Genomic DNA, 14,580 nt, shown 5'->3' with positions numbered 1-14,580 from the left:
TTTATTTTGTAGGTAGCAACTGCACAGCTGTATGCATTTGATTTTTTTGCATGCATAAGAACCTACTTTTACAGGCAAACTATTGTACTTTCTTCTCAGTATTACCCAAACAGTTATGCTAATTCTTACATAATGTAGTTCATCTCTTTTCTTTGTGCTTTACACCAGCTTGGGAAGGGGGAGAAAATCCTACATTTTGGCATGCAGGACAATCAAAAATCCAATCCACAAAATGGAAAAGTCATTGGTGTGTCAGTGTTCCTGCAATGTCCTCCAGCTCACATTTTTATATTGTAAAAACCCAGCGTGCAATTGTGTGTTAAGGTTGGAAATTAAAGCCAATCTTCTCAGTTGCCTTATGAATGTTATACACCAAGAGAAGCAATAGCATTTTGCTTTCTTGTCTTGCTAGTTTAGTGAATTCTTTCAAAGTTCTTTTTCACCTAGCAGAGACTGGGAAACACACAAAGAATTAAACACACCTGTCTACAGAAATGGGAAAGAATTGCAGTGATCTTGGATCAATTACCATTTAGTGTACTTCTAATAATTGGCATATTTTGGAAAGGTTGATGGGGATCTTGGTAATATAGAACCTGCTAAAGCCTTTGGCCATGCATCCCATATTTTGAACCAGATGTCTGTGGCTTACTGACTTGTTTTCTTTCATCCCACTGCAGGCCAGTAGTAGGAGTTGGATTCTTTTCTTGATTGGTGAGTTTAAAACAACTGAAAACCTTCTTATGCTATGTACATTTTGTGAACTACAAGCTTGGTCTGAAAACATAACCATTTTAGAGTTTTAGGCAAGTAATTTTAAATAAATTATTTAAAATTATTTATGGAACGGAATTTTTTTCATGCTTAGAAAAATGGAAGAAGTCTTCGTGATAGATATGAAAAATAGAAAAAGAAACATGCTTTTTTTTAACTCCTAAAAATAATCTAAAAGTTTAATAGTAATCATGAAGATTTCAACATAAGTGATGTTTTGGTTTCTTTAACAGGGATTGCATGAGTTCTTGGGATGGAAGTGTCATCAGATCAACTGTAACTACAGCTTGACACTCTGTGCCCATGTGCATGTGCATAGCTTGATTGGATCTGAGGATCAGTAACAGTGATACCTAAAGCTGCTGTGGATAAACACAGGGTTCTGGGGACAGCATCTTAAGAACAGGAGAAAAGCTCTTGTGCAGGTTATGTTTATAATACCGTCATATCCCTGAGGTGCTGACAGAGCTTCATTGACAGTTTTCCTGTGAGTTGTTTTTCTGTATTTCATGTTTCACTTCTCTTTTTTGATGAAAATCATTGATATTACTTTGCTTTAAATAATGACATTAAGAATTAACATCATAATAACTTTTAGTACCCTGGTTATTTTAAAAGAATTCAAAATCTCAATTTGACTTTTTAATGGTTGTAAAAGTCATGTTTTGGACAATAGAACTGTATTTTAAGAAATAATGTAATTAATACAGAATAATTAATTTTGACACATATATGTATAAAAAGTGTTAAAACTAGTTTTCTTTTTTTTTTATATATTTTCTGAGTTTTTATTTTATGTGGAGGTTTGTTTTATTTTACTAAGGCCTTGGCTGCCCAGTTGTAACAGTTGTTCTGCTTGATCTGTAGTAACCGAGTTAAATAAAACAAGTTCTCCAGTCATGAAATCATTACAGTGGGGGACAAAAAAGAAAAAAAAAAAAAGGAGGTCCAGTCTATCCCTGTTGTGGCAGGAAATGGGTAACTAGGTCATCCCTGACAGATGTTTGTATAGGCTGCTGTTAAAAACCACAAGTGAAGGGGATTCCACAACCTCATAAATCTATTCTATCTAATCTAGACTTTAGGTTAAAAGGATTTTTTTTCTTGCTGTTGTTTCATTTTTTGTATCCAGACTACTCTTCTTTGATGCAAATTAAGCAGTTACTTGTTATAATTCAGGTATGTACAAAGATCTGTTGATCATGACTTTCTATGTGCAACCTTTTATGCATTTTACACCAAGTCTTCCTTTTTCTGAGGAAGCAAAGCCTCATTTCTTCAACCTTTCCTTGTAAGTCATATACTCAAAATATCATTCTTCCTGATTTCATTTCAACTCCATCCAAATTGTTGAAATTGTTCTTGGAGTGCATTGCCCAAAATTACACAGAATGCTCCAGCTGAGACCTCAGCAGCACTGAAGATTGCAAAATAATTAGGTCCTGCACTTCACATACTGCATACTTCCTAATACATCTTGGAACGTGAAATGCCTTTCTGCAACATCGTCATGATGACTCATATTTAATTTGAAATCCACTTGAACCTTGCTATCCTTCTTTGCAATCCTTTTGCCTTGTTAATGCATCATCAGGTTATGTTAATATACTCTGTCTTATTTTTCTCAATTTCAGTCTATCTAGTATGAGCTTATTGCAGTTGTAGTTTCTCACATTATCTAAATATTTTGGATTCTGATCTGCTTGCCTGTGTTTGCAACCCCCTTCCAGACTTTTTGCAAATTTTACAAGTTTACTCTCTTTTCTATTTTCCAAACTGTTCAATGAAAATTTGAGTAGAATAGGATGGATGAGAAGTCCCTGAAGGATGTTACTGCAGTGCCATCCTACTCTGTCAGAAAACCATTAAATAAATAATTTTTGGAAGAAATACTTAACTACTTGTGTGTCAACTGTTACTTGACTTTGTCTGCACCATTTTTTGTATTGCAGGCAAAAATAGAGAGGACCCAACTAAAGACTCTCTTAAAGTACAGATACCACATTTACTGCTCCCTTCTTATTCAATAGGCCTGCTGCCCTTTCTAGGAAGGAAATTGGAGAGGTTTGACACAATAATGATCCTAAAATTATATTTTAAACCTTTTACCTAATTGTTTTCTATCATATTGTTCTCTTCATGCCTATACGCTAACTGCCTAATAACCTATGACAGTATCTCTCAGTGATGCATGGTTATTTATGAGAGGCCAATGGCATTTTGTTTCCTAAGGCAGTATTTTCATCATTTCTAGTCTTCTTGGACCTCTCTTGCACTTCATGAATTCTCAAAAACCCAAACCAAACCAAAAACCCCCTCTGGAACACCCTCCTCCCATCCCAGAATCATGATTCAGAGATTATTTTATCTTTTAAATGCTCCAGGGTAATTTTTAGCACATTTTCCTATGGAAACACAGTTTATACAATCGCACATATGACCAGTGAGGCCACACCATGCCTTTTGAACTTGTTACTTTCTCTCCAACTGAAGTGGACCAAGTAGTTGTGGTCTCAGAGATGCCACATTTCTAAAGATTTTGTGAAAATAACAGGTAAATAGAGAGCCTACCATGGCAACAAGGAATTCAGTGTAAATGAAACCTTGATATCAGGTACTGGAAAATTCACAGAAGAATGTTATGAATATTCCAGCCATAAATTTCAGTCATACTTTTTGCTCTGGGCTAATGCAATCAGGAGACATGAGGATACAGGGAGGCTGGCTTTATCCACTGCTTTCTGAACTACATGTTTAAGTCAGCAGGATTGGAAACTGGCATTTCTTAATATTGCTTAACACACTCCTTCATTTTCTGGTCTGTGTGTCTTAGACCTTTGTTGAAACTAATTGCTTTGCATGTCTGACACTAAGATATTTTGTAGACACATGAGGCAAATAAGCTTTGAATATTGCAGAATTCTCCATCTCACATTTTTTTCTGTCTTTTACTTAGTCTTTTACTTAGATCCTTTCCTTGATTAACTCATATAGCCTCTTAGCCTTCATCCTTTGTTCCTTGTTTGAGTTTACTATTCTTTTAAACTCCTTTTTAGAAATCCATTCTTGTTTTCACTGTTTTGGGTGATTCCTTCCTGTTTTTCAGTTAACCAAATAGCTCCTGATGAGGCCTTGCTGCTCTCTGTCAGTGCTTACTTTACATCAGGGTAGTCTGCTGTTGTGCCTTTAATACACTTCTTTCAGTAACTGTTGGCTCTCCTATGCTCCCATTTCCTTATGAATTTCTTCCAAAAGATCTACCCACCCGTTCATTCCGTAAGCCAAGAAAAATCCACTTTTGGAAAACCATGCTCTTTCTCTCACTCTATGCTTTCTTTGGCATCAATAATTTTATTGTTTTGTGATCGGTTTTGTATTTATGTCTTCCACCTTTGCCTCATTAGGAAGCATTAACTGATGAGCTAAATATGCAAAGCAGCCTTTCCTCTCTTATCTCTTCAACTATCTCAGTACCCTGAAAGAAAGGTTGTTCCAAATCTGCTGACTATGGGGCTGTTATCTTTTTTTTGGAGGTGTGCTTGGACAGAACAAGGGGTAGGACACTGAACTGAGTGGGTGTCAGAACAGTTGGAGCAAAACAGCTCCCCTATTCCCAGCACAGGGGGCATTACAGAATGATGCAGCAGACCAGCTCATCTGGAGCTGGAAGGGAACAGAGGCAGAGAATCTGTAATTAGAATTGTGTTATTTGAGCATCTAATATTTAGTTATCTGTCAGGCTTATTGTTGGTATTTTGTGGCTAAAATTTGAAGGCCTTATTCAACAATTACAAAAAAACCCCAAACCAACAACCCTAAACTGGTAAGCCTGTTGCCTGAAAAAAGCATCAAGACATGCCCCATTGCTATTGGAAACCATATACAGACATGGCTCTCTGCAAACACTCTCTGTCTCTAATGGCTTAAAATCAAAGGCAACAAAATAAGCTCCAGGCAAGATAGATACTTCAGGAAAGAAGATATAAGGTGTAAAGAGCGAGACAGAACTATGAAAGACGTGTGGGAAAGCATGAGCTTAAAAAAACACGGAGAGGAAGCCTGACAGATAAGAGGGGCCTGTTTACCTGAGAGCAGCATTGTAAAAGGAATAGTCTGAGTGTAGAAAAAATTGCAGGGAAGAGCAGACAAGTAGATTGCAAGGGACATGGGAAGGAAAGTAATATAAAAAAATGAAAACAGACAGATGGGGAGAAAGAAAATGAATGTAGCATCCATCCAGACTTTTTTTTATTTCTTCACCAGGGAACATTTAAAACCAAATTATTTTTTATTAAATGACGTAAACAAGAAGATTGTAAAACTGTCCTTGATTTTGACTGGAAAGTAGCTAAGAATCAAAGTAGCTACAGCTGGAGTAGAAAGGAACATTTGCATGGCAAAAAAAAAAAAAAAAAAAAATTCCCCCAAATTCCATTTTATTTTTGTGTTTGGTTTGACAGGAAGTTGTTTGCAGGCTTCTTGGAGATTTGGAACAAAAATCATTACAGCAGAGGTGGATCACTGGATCTGACTAATGGGGATGATATTAAAGGTATAATAATTGCAGTTTATATTTTTATATAAATGATAAAAATATAACTGTGTTTACACAGTGTTTGTGTCTAGTTCTTAAATGTAGGCCTAATGTGATAACATTGCTTTCATTTTAGCTTCTCTGCATCCTAATAAGCTGGTAGGGAAGATATTTTTGCTAGTGTATTATTTATGCATGTTTTTGTTACCTTGCAACTCAGAGTTGCCAGCAGGTGCCATATTAAAAAAAATTGTAAAGCATGTAGTGCAATATATGGCTTAAGATTTCAGCTCTAATTCAGTGAGTCTCAGAATTGATTTAATTGAGTTCAAAATAATTTTTTCCTATGAAAGTGTTATTGTACTAAACCAGTTTTAGAAAACTTTAACTAAACTTTAAAATCAATGTTAGTACAATTGCAACATTCTTATTTGCTCATAAATAGAATGCTTCGTGAGAAACAGGTGCAGAAGCTGTTCCAGTCTGAGATAGTGTTCTATCACAGCAATGCACTTGCTGCCACAGTCACGTGGCATTTTACATTGTAGTTGTGCCAAAACTGCATTCTGAATCTTCTGACCTACAGAACACAGACTGGAAGATTCTAGTCATTATCCCAACCCAGACTGGCCAGATGCATGTTGGTCTGATCCAGGGAGTGTCCATACATGTGCTCAGCTGTGTTAGGAGAAGGAAAGACAGAGTGTTTGAGCTACAAACTTCCAGCATTCACCAAGACAGAAGACAGTATTTTCTTCTGTTAATGTTTTTGCAGCATATTGCATTTCATCTAACCTAGAAATGTCATAAATACATCATTTTGATGATGAAATAATTTCAGCATCTTCTACACAAGGTGCTATACCAGTGTGTCTCCTTAGTTGCAAGAATATTTTTCTGCTATGCTAGTTAAATCAGATTGGCTGCTGGTGTTGGTATAGTTATAGGACGTGTGTAGGTCTTTCTATAGATGGGGTAGGTGAGTGCATGTGTATACATATTTTTATGTATAAAATTCATAAATATTGGCAAATATGCAGTGAGGCATACTGTAAAAGCTTATGCTTTAAGAAAATAGTGCTACAGGTCTATTATCCAGTGCTGGGCTGACAAGGAACTGACAGAGAATTTGAAACCTCCATTTCACTGGCATTACAAATAATTGAGGGGATAAATCAAAGGATACTAAGTCTTGGTTGCTCTACTGTCTTGTGCCAAGTCCAAGGAGGTAGAAGAAGCTACATGTAAAATAGATACCAAAAGCATCAGAGGTAAAGACCCTAATGATCTCTGACTCCTGGCATTTCCCTGATTTGTAGCTGACAGAGACTGATTTAAGTTTGGAATATAGTTAACATATAGTTAACTATATGCATATAGTTTAGCCTATAGTTTAGAGCATATAGTTTACTACTTTCCAAGGATATTGTCATTTCTTGTAACACTTCACTTTCCTTCCTAAAAGAACCAGCCTGCTAAATCAATTTCCTCTTCTACCTCTACTTCCAATCATCTTGTGAATTGGAGGCCTTCCTTCTGATTACTGATATCATTTAAAAAAGGTCTTATTTGGAATCTCAGTGTAAACATAGGTTATTCATGTAATCAGTTACCTGGCGTGGTCAGTCGCTACGCCTTGGTATTGCAGTATCTGCTGCTGCATGAAACCTAAGCCAGCTAAGAGCAAACTGACTTTGGTGGGAAAAACAGATATATGCAGTTATTAACAACATGTCATATTTGATGTCATTAGATACAAATCTTTCATGAGGACACCAAAATGTATTTGGTGCCTGTGAACAATGAAGGTGAAGGTCTCAGAACGGGGAAGGAACTGCCGTATCTCTGTAACTTGCCCCATGGTCACAGCACATTCTTACTTAAGAACATGTGGGATAAACTCTGGATTTTATGTGTAATGTTTGAAATTATGTCTCTTTGTTCTCTAAAGGATGTATGTGGAAATTTTGTAATTGATATTTGACCTGAGCACACAGTAGTCTTTATAGATGCAAGGTAGATGTCTCCAAAAACTTATTCCTGCTGTAATCTTCCTAATTGTCACTATTCAGACCATTAATTCTTTTCTTTAAGCACCTTCCTTTGCCATCTGCCAGTTAACTTCTCTTACTTCCTAGAGATTGTGAACTTACTGTGATAAAAGTTTCTTGCATAGATAATTCCAGTCACAAAATTGAAACCTCTTACAATTTTAATGCTTTTCAGGATTTTGTTGCTTACCTTTTTTCATCTTTGGAATAAGGAAAATTCCTTATGCTCTTCTGTTCTTCAACTGTCCTCAATTAGAGAGTTACTACTGCCATAAACATTGCTCACTTTCATTTAGCACATTCTTATGAGAAAAACAGCACACAGGCTTCCTACTTCTCTGTTCTGATCTGTTTTGAGGTCCTTTTCCTTAGGAATTAGCAAAACTAAGTAAGTTTTCTGGTACTTCACCTGGAATCAAGTTTTCCCATGTATGTAGGTGTGTGGCACCTTATTCATTGCTATCCAGAGCAATCCCACTAAAAATTGATTCCCTCTACCTACTACAAGTTATGCCTGATGTTAATGGTATGCAGTGTTCACATAAACCTTGATAGCAGACAATTCTGTTCTTAAAAACTAGAAGGCAAAGAGAAAGATTTAATATTTATTATATTTAAGAAAAAAATTAGTAATACTTAGTACTATTTGAGTTGGATTTCATATTTATTATTTTGGGCAGGTGATGCTGACTGCTCACCACTGTGAGAGAAAGGCCATCTCTCTAGCCACTGGATCATAAAGTTTATTGCAAAATAAAGACAGGGCATTCAAGGAAAAGCATTATGTACATTTACAATGCTATTTGATAAGGGAAGTCTTTTGAAATTTGAAATTTCTGGAAAGTACTAAGGAAGGTGTTCTTTTCTGCCATGATACTATTAAATTCGTAACACTGAAGCAATGTGGCCTACAAATAAAGGGGTACATTAAAATCAGTGTCAGCTCTAATTCAGTAAGAAAGCAGGTTTTCTGGAAACTAAAGAGAGGAGTATACCCTGCTCCATGTATTCTTGAAGTTATAAATATTCTCTCATCTGGAGATGATCTATATAATTCACACTCTGCTTTCAATCTCCCAATCAACAACTCGTGAAACCAAGAGATACAGCTCTACTATAGTACAAAATGCAGACTCAACCCATATTTTGCAGCAGGTACTTTGCTCTGCTGGAAGTCCTGCAGTATGTGCCCACTTACTTCTGGTCCCTCGATGAGGTGTTGTCTAACACATTATGAGATGGCAAAAATCTGATTATTTTTCATAGTGTTAATGTGTGAAAATATAAAACACACTTCAGCATTTTTATAATACTTAATCTGCATGTCTGATAGAGGAAGTAATAAATGGGATCTTCTTAATGATGTCCTGTTCCCCTAATCAAAGCAAATAATGCTTTATTTGAACAAGTCTCAACTGTGTCAGTGGAATGATTTGTAGGCAACAGTTTGTAAGCAAAACTAGAAGAAAGAATGCTTGCTTAAGTATGGTTTTGTAAGGATAGCAGGGGTTTGTATTAAGTGGATGCAAAGGGCTATAAACAGACAATTTCTTTCACTTACTGCTTTTTACTTGGCAGATTTTAAAAGCAGCATACTGCAGCATGATCTATTCATCAGGAAACCAGGTGCATGTTCACTTGTGCTATCATATGGATTGTGGGATTATGAGTATGTTTTAGTTTTTACCTAGCAAGAATATTCTATACCAGCTGCTAAGTATTAATGCAGTCAGAGTGAACTAGCACTGTTTTACTTCATTCCCAAGTATTGGAAATTTCCTGATGTAATTTGCTTACATAAAGTCTGAGAAGTCTTTAGAATCAAGTCCTTCAAAACAAGTTCTTGTTGAAATATCACATCACCTCTCAGCAAAAAAAAAAAAAAAAAAATTCTAGATAGATATAGATATATCAGCTAATAAGCTGTTACTAGATATATGCCCTGGAACAGACTTGCAGACTTGTTTATCAAGTAAACATACTAATTTTTACTTTAAGTTAATACCAAACTGCAAGGAAACTTCCAGCTATGCTGTATACTTGTGGGAGGTGAAGATCTTAGATAATTTCACATATGTCACTTTAAAAGGAAGAGACAGAATTAGTAATATGTGTGTTGTGCAGAGAGCTGCAATCCAACATTAGTAATCTATTCTTGTCATTCTCAAACAGAGGGGAAAGTAGGTTAGTAGATGGACAGGATGTCTCCACACAGCAACCACAGAATAAGCACCATGCCTGAATGATGAAGATATTCTTCATCTACACAAAGTGCAATATATCTGCAACCCGTGATTTTTTGTAAGTAATCAAAGTCATTTTTATCCCTGTTATATATATAAATATATATATAAAATATATTTACCAGTGGCACCGGTAAGTTAAAAGGCTTTGTTTCAGAAGCGTCTTTCCATATATCTCACATTCTCAGTCATGATTATGTTAATTTTAAGGAAGGAATAACTGAAAAATTCGCCTAAGTTTGCACTTTAGTCTTTAAACTCAAGGCAGAGAGGGACGTTTTGAAATTTGCCAGGTCGGCGTTGGTGCCCACCTGGGAGCCCCAGCCTGGTGGTTGAAGCGGGTGAAGTGGTGGGCCTGGAGAATGGCTCCTGCCCGACTTCCAGTTCATCCGATGGGAGCTCCCGCTCCTCAGCGAAGCGGGTTGCGGCTGGCGGCCAAAGCCTTCTCCCTCGGGACATCAGCTTCTCCCGAGTGCCCCCGAGTCTCTGCTGCCGCCCCGTCCTGTCCGGAAAAAGAACGCTGAGAAGCGGCAGGCGCCCGAGAGCCCCCGGAGATGCTGCCCGAACAACGTTCACCTGGTCGGCACCGGGAAGAGCCAGCTCAGTTCCGCCGCTGCCGCCCGCACTCTTACAGCAGCGAGCTGGGCTCGCCCCGCGCGGCCGCACGCCGGGGAGGTGCCGGGCGGCGCGGCCCCGGCCCCGGCCGCGGCAGCCGCGCGTACCGTCTCCGCCGCCGCTCCCGCCCCCGCCGCCCCGCCCCGACACCACCATGGCCGTGGCGGCGGGGCGCGGGGGAAGGCGCGGCGGCACGGGCGGACCGCGCCGCCGAGGAAACCGAGACGGAGGGGGACGCCGCGGCCTCAGGGGAGCTAGCTCCGGCTGGGCCGGGGCGGCCAACGGATGGCCGCCCGCGGCGCGGAAGGTGCGCGCTTGGGCAAGGCAGGGAGGTATCGCCGCGGGACGGGCGTGCACGAGGAGAAGGGTCAGCCGGTGGGCGGCTGCGAGCCGGCCCGAGGTCGGCGCTCGGAGGCGGGAGCAGGCGGCGCGCTCGGGCCGCGCGGCGCTGAGGGGCTGGGGGCAGGTGCGTGCGCGGCTGGCGCCGCTCCCGCCGGCCGCCCCTGGGCGGCTCCGGCTCGGCGGGGCTCGGCTGGGCGCCGGCGGAGCGCGGCGCTCGCTCGGCTCGCGATCGTGTTTGCGCATGACCCCTCCCCGCCTGCGCCCTCCCCTCCCCTCCCCGGCGGCAGCGGCGGCGGCGGCGGGGAAGGTTGGCCTCAGACACAGGCGGCTGCTCGGCGGTGGCGACGCAGTGCAGAGGTGCGGGCAGGTTGCGCTGGCCCCGCGCCCCGTCTCTCCCGCTCCCCGCCTGCCTCCGAAGCTCGCTCCCAGCCGGCGGCCTCCCCGCGCCGGTGTCGGGCCGGCCCCCCGGCCATGAGCGCGGCGCTGGGTGTCCCCCCGCCGCGCCGCCTTCCCCGCCGCCCCCGGCGGCTGCCGGGCTCCAGGAAAGTAGCTTGATGAGTGTCCAAAGTAGCAGTGGAAGTTTGGAGGGGCCGCCATCTTGGTCCCGGCTCTCCACGTCCCCACCGAGCCTGCAGGGCTGCTCCGCGGCGGCGGCGGCCTCCCAGCTGCACGGCGCGCCGCCCGGCAAGCCGCCCAAGGAAGGTAACCAGCGCGCCGCGGGGCTGCGCGGGGGGCCCGGCCCTTGGTGGGGGGGCCCAGCCATCGCCGCCGGAGGCCGGTCCCGGGCCGCTGAGAAGCGGCGGCGGGAGAGGCCGGTGCCCCCGGCGGCGGCGCGGGGTCAGCGCTGGGCCCGGTGGTGGTGAGCGGAACCTCGGTCGCTGGGTGAGCGGGGCCCCGCCGCCCCCGCCCGCTCGTCAGCGCGGCGGCGCCTCGTTGTTACCCCCCGCGCCGGGCCGCGGAGGGGGACCCGCCGTGCTCCCTCCGTCCCCGGGCCGTCCGCCTGCCGCAGCCGCTCGCGTCTCCTCGGGCGGCCGCTCGTCCTCCCCGAAATAGGCTCCCCTCCGCCAGCGGCTAAGTAGAAGTGCTGCGCCGGAGGATGCGGCCGCTGTTGCTGGAGGGAGTTGGGTACTTTTGGCATCATGGAGGTGGGAAGAGAGGGGCCGGAGGTTCGTCCCCGTGGGGAAAGCGCCCTGGGGGGCGGCCGGTTTTGCGGCCAGAAGTGACAGGGCGCCTTGCGGCCGCCACGGAATGACTGCAACTTTCTCCTGTCCTCCATCACGCCTTCGATGATAATATTTTTCTCCTCCCTCCCCTGCTCCTCCCCTCTTGTGTTACACCGACAGCGACAGCAGGGTGTTGTGGGTGTTTGCAGGGAATATCTGTATGAAGGTTATGAGCAAACAAGTCCCTTCGCTGTTCCCTTTCGGGTATTGTCTGCTTTTCCTCCTTGTGTTGCCACAAGATGTAGCAGTTATACAGCTAGTGAGTTGCTCGGCGCTTTTAGCTAAAATAACTACTTGCTGAACGCCAGTTAGCGGCGAAGGAGAACTTTTATGCACAGATACTTGCATACCGAGCAGTTGTATAATTTTAATTGATTTGCCCCAGATTAATGAATACCATGTAGCATTTCTTGTAGCATCTGCAAAACGTCATCACCCAAGCAGGAAACTTGCTAACTTAAAATAGAAATAGTTGCGAAGATGGAGAGTCTTTGTTTTTTGGGTCTTCCTGTGGTTGCTTGTTTTTTGGGTTTTCTTGTTTTGGTTTTTTTTATTTGGTTGATAAGCAGTGTAGGGACATAGTAACAGGGATTCGACATCCTGAAAATGTATAATGCAGTCTGGTTTCTCCATTTTCCACACCAGTAGTTGTCAGACTTGTATCACTCTGTGTCACTTTTGCACACGGTCCTGCAGGTAGATTGACATGAAATGCTCTAGAAAATACCTGGGAAGGAATTATGGTATATGTTAAAGATGCTGAGTAAAGTGGCAGGCATTTTGTGCTCATCTTCTCTGAGAAGCCAAAGCTGTGAGGAAAACCAGCACCAGCAGCCAAATTCATAGTTTTAAGTTTATTGAGAGCAGGTTTCTTCACTGTTGCAACTCTTGTTATGAATATGCATGCAGTTAATATATATATGTAAGATATTTTTGGATGTATTTCAAATACCTGCCATACAAATTTGAAATGATTATTGCAATATAAATTATGTATCTACTTATTTTAACAAAAAATGATGGTCCTCAAGAAGCTCTGTTGAGATGAGAAATATTTTTTGTGAAGCTCATTTTTAATATGACGATTATGCTATTTACATTTTTCTTTCTTACAACTCACACTGTTGGATTTTTCCGAGTACTGTAATTTGCATCCTCAAATACAGATTATGGGTTAAAAGTAATCAAAACCTTGCTCTTTGCTTGGTACTGTAATGTGTTGTATCTGCATGGTGTTCCTGGGTTGCATTTAAACTGTGTGTCCTCTCTTTGAAAATGAGCATAAGCTGCCATGCTTGGGTTCATGTTTTGCATTCATGCTTGTGGGATGTTATCAAGGTATCTTACTTTATGTATATATGTTTTACAAAGAAATCTCTTGCCAGAAATCAATAGGCCTTGAAATAAAAATACATTAGTATGTTCATAGACATTGGCTTATGTATGTGAGAGATTGATACCCGCTCAAACTATTAAGCAAGGAATATTTGCAGTGCAGTGTGTTTAGGGGAGCCTGGGCCATTATCAATTCTAAACTTGTGATACCTGGTGATGTTAATGGAGCTTGTGAGTTTTGGAGCAGTGCACAAGGCTGCTGGCCCATACTGGATCACAGCTGCATTGCTGCTGGTGCCAGTTTTGAGTGGGTAGTATTTACTGATACAGCGCATTTGGCACTTCTTTCCCAGCCTGGCCTTCTTGTTTGTGGATTAAAATCCCTTTGCTTGGCTTTGGTGAGAGTTATGTCCCTGTTGCCTTTGGAAGTGCAGACCTTCACAGAGTGTACTTCACAGTGTGTGCTGTGGTTGATCTGACCTCACCTATGAAGGCCTGGTATCAGCTCTTCAAATTTCTCACATGGGCATTTAAAGATTCTGGTTTATTAAGAACAGAAACGCTCAGTACCTTGATTTAGAAAGTTCTAAAAATATTTTTGGAATCTCTAATAAGAAAAAAGCAAAAAAGAAAGCTCTGGCATATATAGCAATTGCACAAACATGTTTAAAAAAGATGGCAATATCTTGTCAGTATCAAGAGACTACTTGAAAAAAATGGGTGAAATTAGAGGAAATAATATTTTAAAAATATTTTTATCTTTTAAAATGCGCTGCAACATTTTCCATTGGATGAAAAAATTGGATGAAGAAATTGGATGAAAAATTTCCATTTTCCTCCTATATCATGATCTAGAGTGGCCTCATGGCTTTGCTGTATTGATTTGAATTTATGTTTTGAGGTTTTGAAATGAAAAGACTGGGAAGGACTTGAATACATTTGCAGCTGTACACTTTTACTGTATAAGAACTACCTCTTGTTTGCATTTTAGTGTAGCTTGTAAATGTCGGTCATTCTGTCAGTTGTTTTATATTCCCATAACTCATGTGTGGTATATGTGGTCACTTAAGAGCTCTGCAGTAGATGTTATCAGGAATTTAGGAGGACTGTTATGCGGTATTATTTTACATACTGTATGTGTGATTGTGTGACTAAATCTTGTGCCATAGCTCACATACTTGCAGTCACACAATTTCCTGCTTGAAGTTTCTTTACTTTTGTCTGCTTTATGTGTATAACTAAAAATATTAAAGCACATACCTGCAAAGTGCTGTTTTGTAAATGGAGACTGTTCAGGCCAATGCTGAAAAGGCAGAGTCAGAAGAGATTCCATAGATTGCCTTGCGTTGGAAGGAAGGGACTGTAAAGATCATCTAGTTCCAAGCCCCTGCCATGGGCAAGGACACCTCCTACTAGACCAGGTAGCCCCATTCAGCTTGACCTTGAACACTTCCAGGCATGTG

At 41.8% G+C, this 14,580-nt stretch overlaps 1 protein-coding gene across 4 annotated transcripts in view; it reads left to right on the top strand.

The window, feature by feature from the left end:
• Positions 1-10,368: 10,368 nt before the first annotated feature.
• TLK1 (tousled like kinase 1) overlaps positions 10,369-14,580 on the top strand; it is a 68,148-nt gene continuing 63,936 nt past the window's right edge. For 2 of the 4 annotated variants that reach the window (XR_009487340.1, XM_059853078.1), the window contains exon 1: positions 10,985-11,261. Coding sequence is in view for 2 of the 4 variants with exons in the window: in XM_059853078.1 (XP_059709061.1) it covers positions 11,114-11,261 (148 nt within the window). In the remaining 2 variants the exon portion in view is untranslated. Of the gene's footprint in view, positions 10,525-10,894; positions 10,917-10,984; positions 11,262-14,580 lie in introns of those variants that run through there. The other 2 variants (XM_059853079.1, XM_059853081.1) reach the window with 2 other exon arrangements.

Source organism: Haemorhous mexicanus, chromosome 8 (assembly GCF_027477595.1).
Source record: "Haemorhous mexicanus isolate bHaeMex1 chromosome 8, bHaeMex1.pri, whole genome shotgun sequence".
In the NCBI taxonomy this organism is placed as follows: Eukaryota; Metazoa; Chordata; class Aves; order Passeriformes; family Fringillidae; genus Haemorhous; species Haemorhous mexicanus.
This window is presented reverse-complemented; position numbering and strand designations above follow the sequence as displayed.